The sequence below is a fragment of the Rattus norvegicus genome, chromosome 1 (assembly GCF_021556685.1).
Source record: "Rattus norvegicus strain SHRSP/BbbUtx chromosome 1, alternate assembly SHRSP_T2T, whole genome shotgun sequence".
NCBI lineage: Eukaryota > Metazoa > Chordata > Mammalia > Rodentia > Muridae > Rattus > Rattus norvegicus.
The window spans coordinates 91,528,024-91,540,858 of NC_141534.1; the positions used below are offsets into that span (position 1 = coordinate 91,528,024).

At 48.6% G+C, this 12,835-nt stretch overlaps 1 protein-coding gene across 2 annotated transcripts; it reads right to left on the reverse strand.

Annotated features, from left to right (window-relative positions):
• Nucleotides 1–4,418: 4,418 nt before the first annotated feature.
• Nucleotides 4,419–8,785, reverse strand: Tex101 (testis expressed 101). 2 transcript variants are annotated; one of them, NM_139037.2, is made up of 6 exons: nucleotides 8,670–8,785; nucleotides 7,076–7,180; nucleotides 6,855–6,995; nucleotides 6,241–6,426; nucleotides 4,916–5,047; nucleotides 4,419–4,811 (listed from the first exon to the last, which is right to left on the reverse strand). In NM_139037.2, the coding sequence occupies exons 2-6, from the start codon at nucleotides 7,137–7,139 to the stop codon at nucleotides 4,582–4,584; spliced, it is 753 nt and encodes a 250-aa protein (NP_620606.2). In that variant the 5' UTR covers nucleotides 7,140–7,180; nucleotides 8,670–8,785; the 3' UTR covers nucleotides 4,419–4,581. The 2 variants fall into 2 exon arrangements, with proteins under 2 accessions (NP_620606.2, XP_087467542.1); XM_087611416.1 differs by lacking the exon at nucleotides 8,670–8,785 and adding an exon at nucleotides 8,444–8,553.
• Nucleotides 8,786–12,835: the final 4,050 nt, after the last annotated feature.

Below are 12,835 nucleotides of genomic sequence, written 5' to 3' on the forward strand. Positions count from 1 at the left end.
TTGAGGTCATATTGTGCATTCAGACAGGAGCCTAGCATGGCTGTCGTCTGAGAGGCCCTACCAGCAGCTGACCAAGACAGACGCAGATATTTACAGCCAACCATTGGACTGAGGTTGGGGGTGGGCGGTGCTGTAGAAGAGTTAGGGGAAGGACTGAAGGAGCTGAGGAGATGGCAACCTCATAGGAAGACCAACAGTGTCAACTAACCTGGACCCCTGGGAGCTCCCAGAGACTGAGCCCCCAACCGATTAGCCTGCTTTCTTATAGCACCCAGGACCACCAGCCCAGGGATGGCTTGGGGGCACCTCCATTGATCACTAGTTCAGTAAATGCCCCACAGACTTGTGTACAGCCTGGTCACATGGAGGCTTTTTCTCAGTGAAGGCTCCCTCCTCTCAGATATTTTAGCTGGTGTCAAGTTGGCATAAGAAGCCAGCACACTGACACAGGACGTTCAGAACCAGTCAAAGTGTGGGGACTGAGAGTCCCCTAATGGGGATGGGAAGATTTTAAGCCCCAGAGGCCAAGCTGGTTAACCCAGCAGCGTGGAGTAGCCTGCCACCTCGTCAGCTAATGGTGAGGACGGGACAGCGGATGGATGTATGCTTGTGTGAAATTCTCAAGGGATTAATGAAAATATTATGTTAAAAACGATCCATTTTCACAATGGAACACTACTCAGCTATTAAGAAAGAGGGCATCCTGGGTTTTGCAGGCAAATGGATGGAACTAGAAAATAACATCCTGAGTGAGGTAACTCAGATCCTCAGAGCCCAAAGGACATGCACAGTATGTTCTTACTAATAAGTGGATATTAGCCAAAAAACCAAAAAGTACAGAATACCCAAGATACAGTCCACAGAACTCAAACAGGTCAACAAGCTGAAGGGCCCAAGTGAGGACGCCTCAGTCCCACATGGGAGGGAGAAGAAAGCAACCACAAGGGGGGAGGGAGGGGGAAGTGAGGGAGGGAGGGAGGGAGGGAAAGGGGATGGAGTTGAGGGGGAGAAAAACATGATCTGGTATTGGGTGGGGGCAAAGGACTGAAGCCCTGAGGGCCAGCAGAAAGAATGGAAACAGGTGACCTCAGGAAGAAGGAGGTTGGGAGGACGCTCTAGAATGTACCAGGGATCTGGGAAGTGAAACACTCTCAGGACTCAAAGGGGGAGGGGCGCTAGATGAAATGCCCTACGGTGGGGAGGAGGGAACCCACCTCCCGCAGAAAGACAGGGCATCAAGTGAGGCATGGGGTTGCCATCTCACAGTCAAAGCTCTGACCCATAATTCTTCCCGTCTGAAAGAACTGCAGGGATGGAAATGGAGAAGAATCCGAGGAAAAGAAGGTCCAGCGACAGGCCCAAAGTGGGATCCAGCTCAAGGGGAGGCCCCAAGACCTAACACCTTTACTGAGGCTATGGGGTGTTCACAAAAAAGGGACCTACCATGATTGCCCTCAGAAAGACCCAGCAAGCAGCTGGAAGAGTCAGATGCAGATATGTGCACCCAGCCAATGGACAGAAGCTGCTGAATTAGGGAAAACCTGGAAAAGCTGAGGAGGAGGGCGACCCTGTAGGAGGACCATCGGTCTCAATTAACCTGGACCCCCAAGATCTCTCAGACACTGGATCACTAACCAGGCAGCATCCACCAGCTGAGAGGCCTCCCAACACATATACAGAGGACTCCCCAGTCTGGATTCAGTCAGAGAAGATGCACCTAATCCTCAAGAGACTGGAGGACCCAGGAAGTTTAGAGGTCTGGTGGGGTGGGGAGATCTTTGGGGAGACTGGGTGGGGAGCAGGTATGAGATGTGGAACAGTGGTGGTGGTGGGGTAGACTGGGAGGGAAATAAAATCTGGAGTGTAAAAACAAATAAATAAAAAATAAAAATCCTTAAAGACCAAAAAAAAAAAAAAAAAAAAAAAAAAAAGTCTAACTCAGGAGACAGAGGCAAGCAGAACTCTGAATCTGAATCTGAGGCCAGCTTGGTTTACATGGTGAGTTCTAGGCCAGCCAGGGATACACGGTGAGACTGTCTCTCCAGGATCGGTGCACAAGGGCAAAAGGAACAGGACGGGTGACTGAAGGTCTATACAGTTTTGGGGAACAGAAGGGAGGGCAGAAACATCCAGGATGGGCCAAGGTCATTGTCTGAAGGCTTAGGACATTGTGGTGCCTCATTAGCACGGGGAAGCATTCAGTCTCAGATGCTGGCTGGATGGTTCTTCCCAGGAGACAGGAAGTTGAACCTGTCGTCTAACTCAGGGTACCTGACATTCTGCAGGGAGGTGAGGGGTGGAACTCCCCAGACAAGGTCAGAGCAAAGGAAGCCCTGCCAGTGTAGGGAGTCCTCCATGAAGCTCTGAGCTCAGGGAGCTGTTGGGTCAATGGCAGACCTCGAACTTCACTAACAGTTTCCCAACACAAAACAAAATCCAGAATAACCAAGTAAAACAAGACTAAAAATCAAAATGATGCCTCCCTCCCTCCCCCCTCCCTCCCCCTCCCTCCCCCTCCCTCCCCCTCCCTCCCCCTCCCTCCCTCCCCCTCCCTCCCCCTCCCTCCCCCTCCCTCTCTCCTCTTTCTTCCCCCTCCTTCCCCATTCCTCCCCCTCCCTCCCCTCCCTCCCTCCCTCTATCCCTCCATGTTTTTGCCCTTTCTTTCCTCTATATACCTCAGGACCACATCCATCCGTTCCTGCTGCTCACCCTCTGAAGGATGCAGAGAGAGGGGGGACCCTCAGGACATGGGGGGATGGGCTTGTTAGACCTGGAGAACCGAGGAGTCTGATTTTTCTCTTCATGCCCCATGGCCATAGCTGACAGAACTCTCAAAGCAGTAGACTTTGGCCTTAAGTTTAGGTTGGGAATCCTACAGAGAAATTAGCATAGGGTGAAAGAAAAATCAGACTCTTTGTCAAATACCTATGTTTATGTCCTGGCTCCTGCCTGAAGTCATTTCTTGATAATTTCTGTCCTCACTCATATATATATATATATATATATATATATATATATATATATATATACATATATATATATGATATACATATTTCTATTCTATTATGTTAAAATTATATGTATTATATAAAATCATATATGTCATATAAAAATAAAAATATATTTAATATGATTAATTAATAATAATTGGCCCAGAACTCCCCGAGATCCACTTACCTCTGGAGTGCTGATTAAAGGGGTTGAACACCCTGCTGTTTTCTGAGATGGGGTCTTGCTATGTCCAGCAGGTTGGCCTGACATGCCCCAAGAATTGGCATTACAGCCACGTGTCACCTTGCCTGTCTCTGGCTGTAGTTCATGAATGTGAGAAATTAAAATTCATCTGAACTGTTTCCTATCTGGAAAATCTGTATTTCAGACGTTAGGGGCTCCTCTTCTTCAGCACTGAAGCCTCACTTCATGGTTTGAAGCAAACACGAATCACAAATTTGGGTAGGTGAAATGGTTCAGTGGATTATGGAAGATCTGGGTGAGGGACTGAGGGACCAGGAAGGGATAGGAACTCCACAGGAAGACCAACAGAATCAACTAACCTGGACCCTTGGAACTCTCAGAGGCTGAACCACCAACCAAAGAGCACACTCGGGCTCCCTCACACTGCATCTGTTTCTGGAGTGCTGTACCCCACCCCCCAACACGTATGTAGCTGATGTGCAGCTTGGTTTTCATGCAGGTTCCCCCAACAACTGGAGCAGGGGCAATCCCTGCGACTGTTGCCTGTCTGTGGATCCTGTTCTCCTAACTGGGCTGGTTTGTCTGGCCTCAGTGGGAGAGGCTGTGCCTAGCCCTGCAGAGACTCCATGTGTCAGGGTGTGGGGGTACCAGGGGGGGTCTCCATCCTCTCAGAAGGGGAGGAAGGATGGGGGAGTGACTGTGTGAGGGGGGCTGGGAGGAGGGGGTGTGGTGATCGGGATGTAAAGTGAATAAACAAACAAATAAATTAATGAGGGAAAAAAAGTACTTGCTGAGCTGGAGAGATGGCTCAGTAGTTAAGAGCTCTGGCTGCTCTTCTAAAGCTCCTGAGTTCAATTCCCAGCAACCACATGGTGGCTCACAACCATCTGTAATGAGATCCGATGCCCTCTTCTGGTGTGTCTGAAGACAGCTACAGTGTACTTATATGTAATAAATGAATAAATCTTTAAAACAAAAAGTGCTCGCCACTAAGCCCAGTGACCTGAGTTCAGTCACTGGGACCCTCATGGTAGAAGGAGAGAACTCATTTCTTTTTTTTTTTTTTTGGTTCTTTTTTTTTCGGAGCTGGGGACCGAACCCAGGGCCTTGCGCTTCCTAGGTAAGCGCTCTACCACTGGGCTAAATCCCCAGCCCCGAGAACTCGTTTCTAAACGCTGTCCACCGTCCGCCCCCAGCCACGCAAACGCATGCAGGCGCACACATTGAATAGCAAGTCACTAATTTTATTATTCGTGTCCAATACACATGCAGCCTCTGTTCAACCCCACCCCAATCCTTCCGATTGGTATCAGCAGGCGGAAGGCTCCCTCCTAGCCAAGGCCCCAGTGTCTGGGACTAAGGCGTCCCCTGACCCCCGGTGTCCTCTCAAGGGAAGTAGATGAGGGGCAGCGACAGCGCCGGAAGCAGGAGCTCCAGCACCCACAGTGAGGTGGGCATCCAGGAGGCCCCGATCTCTGCCATTCGGGGGTGAAGGAATGACTGGTAACTACAGGTCTCTTTCACTGTCATGGGTCCCACCGACTCCATCTTGGCCATCAGTCTGCAGCCGATTGCAGTGGTGCAGCCTTTAACATGCACGACGGAGTCCATGCCTCCTATGAGCCAGGAAAGAGGGAGCAACAGAGGAAGCTTAGTGAGTGGGGAGCCCAGTCTTCCCTCACCTCGGGCACCCGAGCACCAGCACCCTGAGCACCTTTACCTCCAGAGAGCTCGACTCTTCCCTGGTAGCACTGAGTTGTGCCATTGGCACAGGGCATAGAGGGGGCACTGGAACAGGGCTCCAGGGCCAAGCATGTTGGGCAGTGGCGGGCTCCTGACATGTTGGAGGTTGCTGGAGAGGGACAAAGAGAGAGGGAGAGAGAGTTATGCTGTAGCCAGCACCCTGGGAAGCCTGTCCTGCCTGTTGTCTCTCCCTGGTCCGCGGCTTGTCGAGGCCCCACTAACCCAGACCATTACTGAATCCCATCTACTCCTTTGATTGGTTTTCTCTTCTTCAGAACCTCAGCCACTGGGCTGTGGAGACGATGCAGAGGGTAAAGGCATTCATGGTGCAAGCCTGGACACCCGAGTTCAAGTCTCAGTGCCCATGCAAGGTGGAAGGAGAGAATCAACTCTCTAAAGCTGTCTTCCTACTTCCACACACGTGCACGCACACACGCACACTAAAAGAGAAACCCCAGGGACCACATGACCTCCACACTCTGCTTAGACGTGGTGACTGAGGAGAAGGGACAGTTCTAGCAGAAAGATTTGTGGGCAAGCAGCGGTGTTACGAATGAAGCACTACATTCAAAGTCAAGAAATGGAGGGATGCCTAACTCTCAGGAGGCTCAGCAGACATCTTCAAGGAGCTGACATCCTAGCGGAGAAGGAGGCTGTATGTGAGCGTGAGCTGAGACTGAGGTGGGGACAGGGCTGCTGTTGGGGTGGTAGGCACAGGCAGGGGTGAAATGTTTTATTTTATTTTTATTTTTCACAAACCAACACTTGTACCATCTTCATTAAAAAAAAAAATCACCTTTAAATGTGTGTGTATGGTGCACGAGCGTCTGTGTGGGGTAAATGTGGGTGCATAATGTATGGAGGCCAGAGGGCAGCCTCAGGTGTCATCCTCAGGAATTCTGTCCTTTGATCCAGGGTCTCTCACTGCCCTGGTGCCCACCAATTAGGCCAAGCCTGGTTGGCAAGTAAACCAAAAGGATGATGCTCCTGTCTCCCTCTACGTCCAAGAGCTGGGATAACAAGCTCAGGCAGGCACTGTACCTGGCATTTTCTTTTTTCTTTTTTCTTTTTTTTATATGAGTTATGAGAAATCCAACTCAGGTCCTCTGGCTTGTGGGGCAAGCACCTTATCTACTGCCGGCTCCCATCTATGGTGTTACAATTTTAACGTGAGTCTGGGAGGGGCTTCAGTAACAACAACTCGGAAAAGGACCCGTGTTTGGCCCACAGGGAGCTTAGGCTGAGCAGAAGCACAGAGAAGACAGACCAACACCTTAGTGCTCACCCCCATGTCCCAGGTACCTGTGGGCTCTGGTGCTTGCAAGATTGAAGCTAAGTTGTTCCTGTTGTTGCAGAGGGAGTCATTGCAGTAGTTACTGTAGGAGATGGCCACCAGCCCAGGAGGGGCCGTGTACTGAACGAATGTCATCGTCTCTGCTCCTTGAGGGACACAGCTCTTACTGGCCAAAATGGCGGTCTTGGTTCCTTCTGTGACACAGGAAGTAGAGAAGGTGAATGGTGGGCCCCATGCTCAGCAGGGAGAAAGCAGATGATGCAGCTATTCTCCCCCTCAAGGCCAAGGGATCCCCGTCTCTGCCTCCCCGGAGCTGGGACTGCAAGCTCATGTCACCATGCCTGGCCATTTTATGTGGGTTCTGGGGATTCAACTGTGATCCGTATGCATCCAAGATGCGCACCTCACCGACTGGGCTGGCTTCCCAGTCGCCATCTTTATTGCCACAGGGTCTCGAGGTTAGCGATAAACACAAGTCAGTGGGAGGGAGAGGGAGAAGAGGGAAAGGAAGCTGAGAAGACAGGCAAGGCATTAGGCCTGGAGGCCAAACCGGACCACAGGACTGCTGCAATGAGGCAGCAATGAGGAACTGTGGAGGCCCATCATTCTCTTCTCACCTTACCTGCTTTAATCAACAGTACCGTTTCTTGGCAAAATTCTCCAGGATTGCACTTCTCAGCCTTTGAAGTCCAGTTAAAGGTACCGCTTGGATTGTCTTCCAAACTCAGGGTTCGACTCACCTCACAGTAGATATTTTGGACCACTGGGAAGATAAGAAAAAATAAAATTGCCCTTCTCTGTGGGGTGACCCTTCCCCACTACCCTCTGATCCTCCATACGTACGAGTCCAATGCGAGGCTATCAGAAGAAAGACGAGCAGGATGTACTGGATGCGGCAGGCTCCCATGGCTTCTCTGAGTTTGGGAAGAGCTGATCAGGACCTGGGAACTGATGGAGAACAGCACACAATTCAGCCAGGCAGACAGGGATTAAATCTTACTTTTCTCCAAGTGTCCACTTTGTGGTAGGTTTATGGTGTGCGAGACCATGAAGTCTGTCTTGAAGTAGCTTGTGGGTTAATAGCAAGGTCACAGGTTGATTGTGCCTCAGTTTCCACAGCTCTAAGACCCAGCCACCTATCATTAAACAATAGGAATTCGGCAACTGTCTTTCTTCAACTTCTACACACAGGAGAATGGGGTAAGAAAGTCTTCTGCTTTAAACCTCGGGGGCTTAAACTTAACAGCAGAAACCTCTCAAGGCCTCAGCCTCTCAGCCCTTAGGACCCAGCTCCAGCAGAACTCCAATTCTGAGGGCACTGTCCTCTTCATCCTAGGATTCAGGAGTTTGAGTTTCAGATACTTTCCTCCCAAAGGACACGTGATTCTGGGCAGCCAGCCTATTTCCTCAAACTCAGAAGTCTAGGGAATTCCACTCCTTGATACTGAAATATAGACTCCAGTCTTCTCCTTCAGAGCAAAAGTCCAGAACCCAGCACTCTTAAAAGAGGAAGAGAATCTAGTTCTTCTTCCTCACACATAGGGGTCCCACACCAGCCTCCCCTGCCTCAGAATACAGGCTGAGGGCCTCAAACTCAGTCCTTCACCTTGACCCAGGGCTCCAGATCCCTAGCTTCTTCCCTCAGACTCAATAGACAGACCCTTGCCTCCTCTCTCAGACCTAGTAGCTAGACCAGACTTTAGCCTCTTCCCTTAGACACAGCCACTGTTGGCCAGATTAGACCATAGCCTCTTCCTTCAGACACAGTTAGCCAGTCTCCTCCCTCAGACCCATGAATTCAGATCCCAGTCTGACTTCCTCAGAGCCCGGAATCTCGGGCTCCAGCTTTCCTCTTTCAGACTCAGAATTCCAAACCCCCTAGGCCTCCTCCCTCAGACCCAGGAATCTGGGTACCACTCCCCTTCTGCCCCCCACCCGTCTTACTTAGTGTTCTAGAGACTCCCAACCTTCCTCCCTCAGACACAGAATTCTAGACCCCTAGTCCTGCTCTCCCAGACCTAGTAGCCAGACCAGACATTAGCCTCCGCCCTCAGACCCAGTAGCCAGATGGTGTCTGGTCCTTCAGACTCAGGCTTGTTGCTCTCCTTCCTCAGACCCAGTAGCCAGACTCCTCTCTCAGACCCAGGAGGTCAGGCTTATCCCTCCTCCCTCAGACTCAGGAGACTGGGTCCCAGGCCTCCTCCCTCAGACCTCGGGGTCATGGCACCAGCCTTCCCACTTCTGACTCAGCTTTCCAGATCCCCAACTTCCCTCTCTCAGACTCCAGCCTTCCTTCCTCAGAGCCAGGAGTCTGGTCCTCTGGCTCTCCTTCCTCAGACCCAGGGGTCCCTCAGTCTGCTTTTTTCCCTCAGGAGTCCCGCCCATGACCCCTCCTTCCTCATTCCATTTAGCTTCTCTCCTTGGGCTTGGGAAATACCTGTCTATTTCTTTTTAAGCCGGCAAATTTTTTCAGGCCACAGTGTGTCCTCTGTGCACCCAGCTTTGATGGCGACCGGTACGGTGTGCGGTGTTCCTGGTGCTGCTTCAGGAGGCACGGAGGGCGGGGCCAGCCTGGCCAGGATACTCGAGGTCCCATTGGTTGAAGATGACTGCATGGTCTTATTGGTTGAGCTTGGAGAATCACTGCACCTCATTGGTCCCCAGAGAAGCTAATCACTGACTGCGCACATGCGCCCTCCCCTGGCTGTTGCTACCCCTGGAGTAAGTAGAAGGGGTGGCTCCGGGATACATGTTTCCCTAGTTTGCTGGACACTGTCTCAGCTCCTCCAGCCGCTCTAGGTAGTAAATTTGGCCTTTGCCCATGGAACTAAATACCCGAAGGGTCATTCATATCCTCGCCATGCCCTGTTCCAGCACCCACACAGAGGCCCTAACCACCATGTGTCAACTGATCTTCCTCCCTCTGCATTCGACAATGGAGACTTTCACCCTCTAATCCTGACCTAGAGGGCTGAGTAGAGGAGAGCCCTCTTTCCTGTTACTTAAGATGACTCTAAGTACTGTAGGTATGAGTAACAATTGGATTGTCAGTCCAGGTTGCCTGAACATCAAATGAAACCATTTGTGTTTGTCAAAACTGTGACAGAGACAAACATTTGGAATAGTTACACATGGATTTAAGTTCTTGCATTACATTTTAGAGAGAGAGAGAGAGAGAGAGAGAGAGAGAGAGAGAGAGAGAGAGAGAGAGAGTGTGTGTGTGTGTGTTTTCATTTGTGTGCCAAGGCACATGTCTGGAGCTTAGAGGTTGTCAATTCCCAACTTCCAGTGGGTCCGGGGTAATCAAACTCAGAATTGTTAGGTTTGTTAGCAGGAACTATTATCTCCTGAGTTATCTTGCTGCTTCTCAATTCTCCTCCTCCTCCTCTTCCTCCTCCTCCTCCTCCTCCTCCTCCTCCTCCTCCTCCTCCTCCTCCTCCTCCTCCTGCAGTAATTAAAACAAACAATGAGCGTTGCTTTGATTTTTAAATACTTTTTACTTTGTTCAACTATTGTTTTGTTCAGGCAGAATCTTCTAGCCCAGGATGGCCTTGAACCCTCTGTGTAGCTGAAAATGACCTTGACCGAACCCTCTTCCCAAGTCCTGGATTTAATGGTGGGTGCCACCATTTGTGCAGCAATGGGTACCAGGGATTATAGCCCAGGTACTCAAGCTGGCACGGCAAGCTCTTTGCCCATTTGTGTCATCTCTCCAGACTCCCAGAAATGTCATTTTTTTTCTGACACAGGGATTCCCTGTGTATCCCTAGTTGTCCTGGAACTTGCTCTGTATAACCAGGTGTGCCTTGAACTGAGAGATCCACCTGCCTCTGCTTCATGACTTCTGGGATTCAAGGTATGTACCATGAGAGCCCAGCCCCAAATGGTTTTTTTGAATCTTAACAATGTAAGAAACAAAATATTTCATTTGTATTGTTCATTGGTCATTTTTTAAAAAAAAATTTATTTATTTATATGAGTACACTGTCACTTTCTTCAGGCACACCAGATCCTGTTACAGACAGTTGTGAGCCACCATGTGGTTGCTGGGAATTGAACTCAGGACCTCTGGAAGAGCAGTCAGTGTTCTTAACCACTGAGCCATCTCTCCAGCCCACTCATTAGTTTAATAGTAAGAATTTGGCTTCCTAGGATACAATACTCTCCAGACAGGTATGTGATTTGTGGAGGGAAGGGGGAAGAATTATGACCAGATAGACTTAAGTCCCAGGATTATAGAGCATTATGTGTTGGGGACACTGGGAATCAGGGAAATGATTTTCTATTCTGTATAGCTGTAACTCTCTTTGGAATGCGGGCCGTGGTTTATTGGAGCTAGCTAACTCAGGAGGTGAATGTTTAAATTTTCAGAAAAAAACAGCCAAGCTAGTTTCTACAAATAGACATTATTATAAATTAAGGATTTACAATTCAGTTGGACGTTTTTTTCCCCCATCTTTATTAAATTGGGTATTTCTTATTTACATTTCAAATGTTATTCCCTTTCCCGGTTTCCAGGCCAACATCCCCCTCCCCTTCTATATGGGTGTTCCCCTCCCCATCCTCCCCCCATTACCACCCTCCCCCCAACAATCCCCTTCACTGGATCCAGCCTTGGCAGGACCAAGGGCTTCCCTTTCCATTGGTGCTCTTACTAGGCTATTCATTGCTACCTATGAGGTTGGAGCCCAGGGTGAGTCCATGTATAGTCTTTGGGTAGTGGCTTAGTCCCTGGAAGCTCTGGTTGGTTGGCATTGTTGTTCATATGGGGTCTCAAGCCCCTTCAGCTCTTTCAGTCCTTTCTCTGATTCCTTCAACGGGGGTCCTGTTCTCAGTTCAGTGGTTTGCTGCTGGCATTTGCCTATGTATTTGCTGTATTCTGGCTGTGTCTCTCAGGAGAGATCTACATCCAGTTCCTGTCAGCCTGCACTTCTTTGCTTCATCCATCTTATCTAGTTTGGTGGCTGTATATGTATGGGCCACATGTGGGGCAGGCTCTGAATGGGCGTTCCTTCAGCCTCTGTTCTAAACTTTGCCTCCCTATTCCCTCCCAAGGGTATTCTTGTTCCCCTTTTAAAGAAGGAGTGAAGCATTCACATTTTGGTCATCCTTCTTGACCATGTGTTCTGCGCATCTAGGGTAATTCGAGCATTTGGGCTAATATCCACTTATCAATGAGTGCATACCATGTGTGTTTTTCTGTGCTAGGGTTACCTCATTCAGGATAATATTTTCCAGTTCCATCCATTTGCCTATGAATTTCATAAAGTCATTGTTTTTGATATCTGAGTAGTTTTCCATTGTGTAGATGTACCACATTTTCTGTATCCATTCCTCTGTTGAAGGGCATCTGGGTTCTTTCCAGCTTCTGGCTATTATAAATAAGGCTGCTATGAACATAGTGGAGCACGTGTCTTTGTTATATGTTGGGGCATCTTTTGGGTATATGCCCAAGAGAGGTATAGCTGGATCCTCAGGTAGTTCAATGTCCAAATTTCTGAGGAACCTCCAGACTGATTTCCAGAATGGTTGTACCAGTTTGCAATCCCACCAACAATGGAGGAGTGTTCCTCTTTCTCCACATCCTCACCAGCATCTGCTGTTGCTGGAGTTTTTGATCTTAGCCACTCTCACTGGTGTGAGGTGAAATCTCAGGGTTGTTTTGATTTGCGTTTCCCTTATGACTAAAGATGTTGAACATTTCTTTAGGTGTTTCTCAGCCATTTGGCATTCCTCAGCTGTGAATTCTTTGTTTAGCTCTGAACCCCATTTTTTTAAATATATTTATTTATTATGTATACATCATATAGCTATCTGCCTGCATGTATGCCTGCAGGCCAAAAGAAGGCATCGGAACTCAATATGGATGGATGTGAACCCCATTTTTTAATAGGGTTATTTGTCTCCCTGCAGTCTAACTTCGTGAGTTCTTTGAATATTTTGAATATGAGCCCTCTATCTGTTGTAGGATTGGTAAAGATCTTTTCCCAATCTGTTGGTTGCCATTTTGTCCTAATAACAGTGTCCTTTGCCTTACAGAAGCTTTGTAGTTTTATGAGATCCCATTTGTCGATTCTTGATCTTAGAGCATAAGCCATTGGTGTTTTGTTCAGGAAATTTTCTCCAGTGCCCATGTGTTCGAGATGCTTCCCCACTTTTTCTTCTGTTAGTTTGAGTTTATCTGGTTTGATGTGGAGGTCCTTGATCCACTTGGACTTAAGCTTTGTACAGGGTGATAAGAATGGATCGATCTTCATTCTTCTACATGTTGACCTCCAGTTGAACCAGCACCATTTGCTGAAAATGCTATCTTTTTTCCATTGGATGGTTTTGGCTTCTTCGTCAAAGATCAAGTGACCATAGGTGTGTGGGTTCATTTCTCGGTTTTCAATTCTATTTCACTGGTCTATCTGCCTGTCTCTGTACCAATACCATACAGTTTTGTTTTTGTTTTTGTTTTTGTTTTTATCACTATTGCTCTGTAATACTGCTTGAGTTCTGGAATAGTGATTCCCCTGGAAGTCCTTTTATTGTTGAGGATAGTTTTAGCTATTCTGGGTTTTTTGTTATTCCAGATGAATTTGCAAATTGTGTTGTCTAACT

What these genes read in the sequence shown, in the direction of transcription:
- Tex101 (NM_139037.2), bottom strand. Translation starts at nt 7,139, where the DNA reads ATGGGAGCCTGCCGCATCCAGTACATCCTGCTCGTCTTTCTTCTGATA. An exon ending in GGTACTGTTGATTAAAGCAG is followed by an intron (nt 6,427 to 6,854) that starts GTAAGGTGAGAA and finishes CCTGTGTCACAG; the next exon opens with AAGGAACCAAGACCGCCATT. An exon ending in AAGAGTCGAGCTCTCTGGAG is followed by an intron (nt 4,812 to 4,915) that starts GTAAAGGTGCTC and finishes CCTGGCTCATAG; the next exon opens with GAGGCATGGACTCCGTCGTG.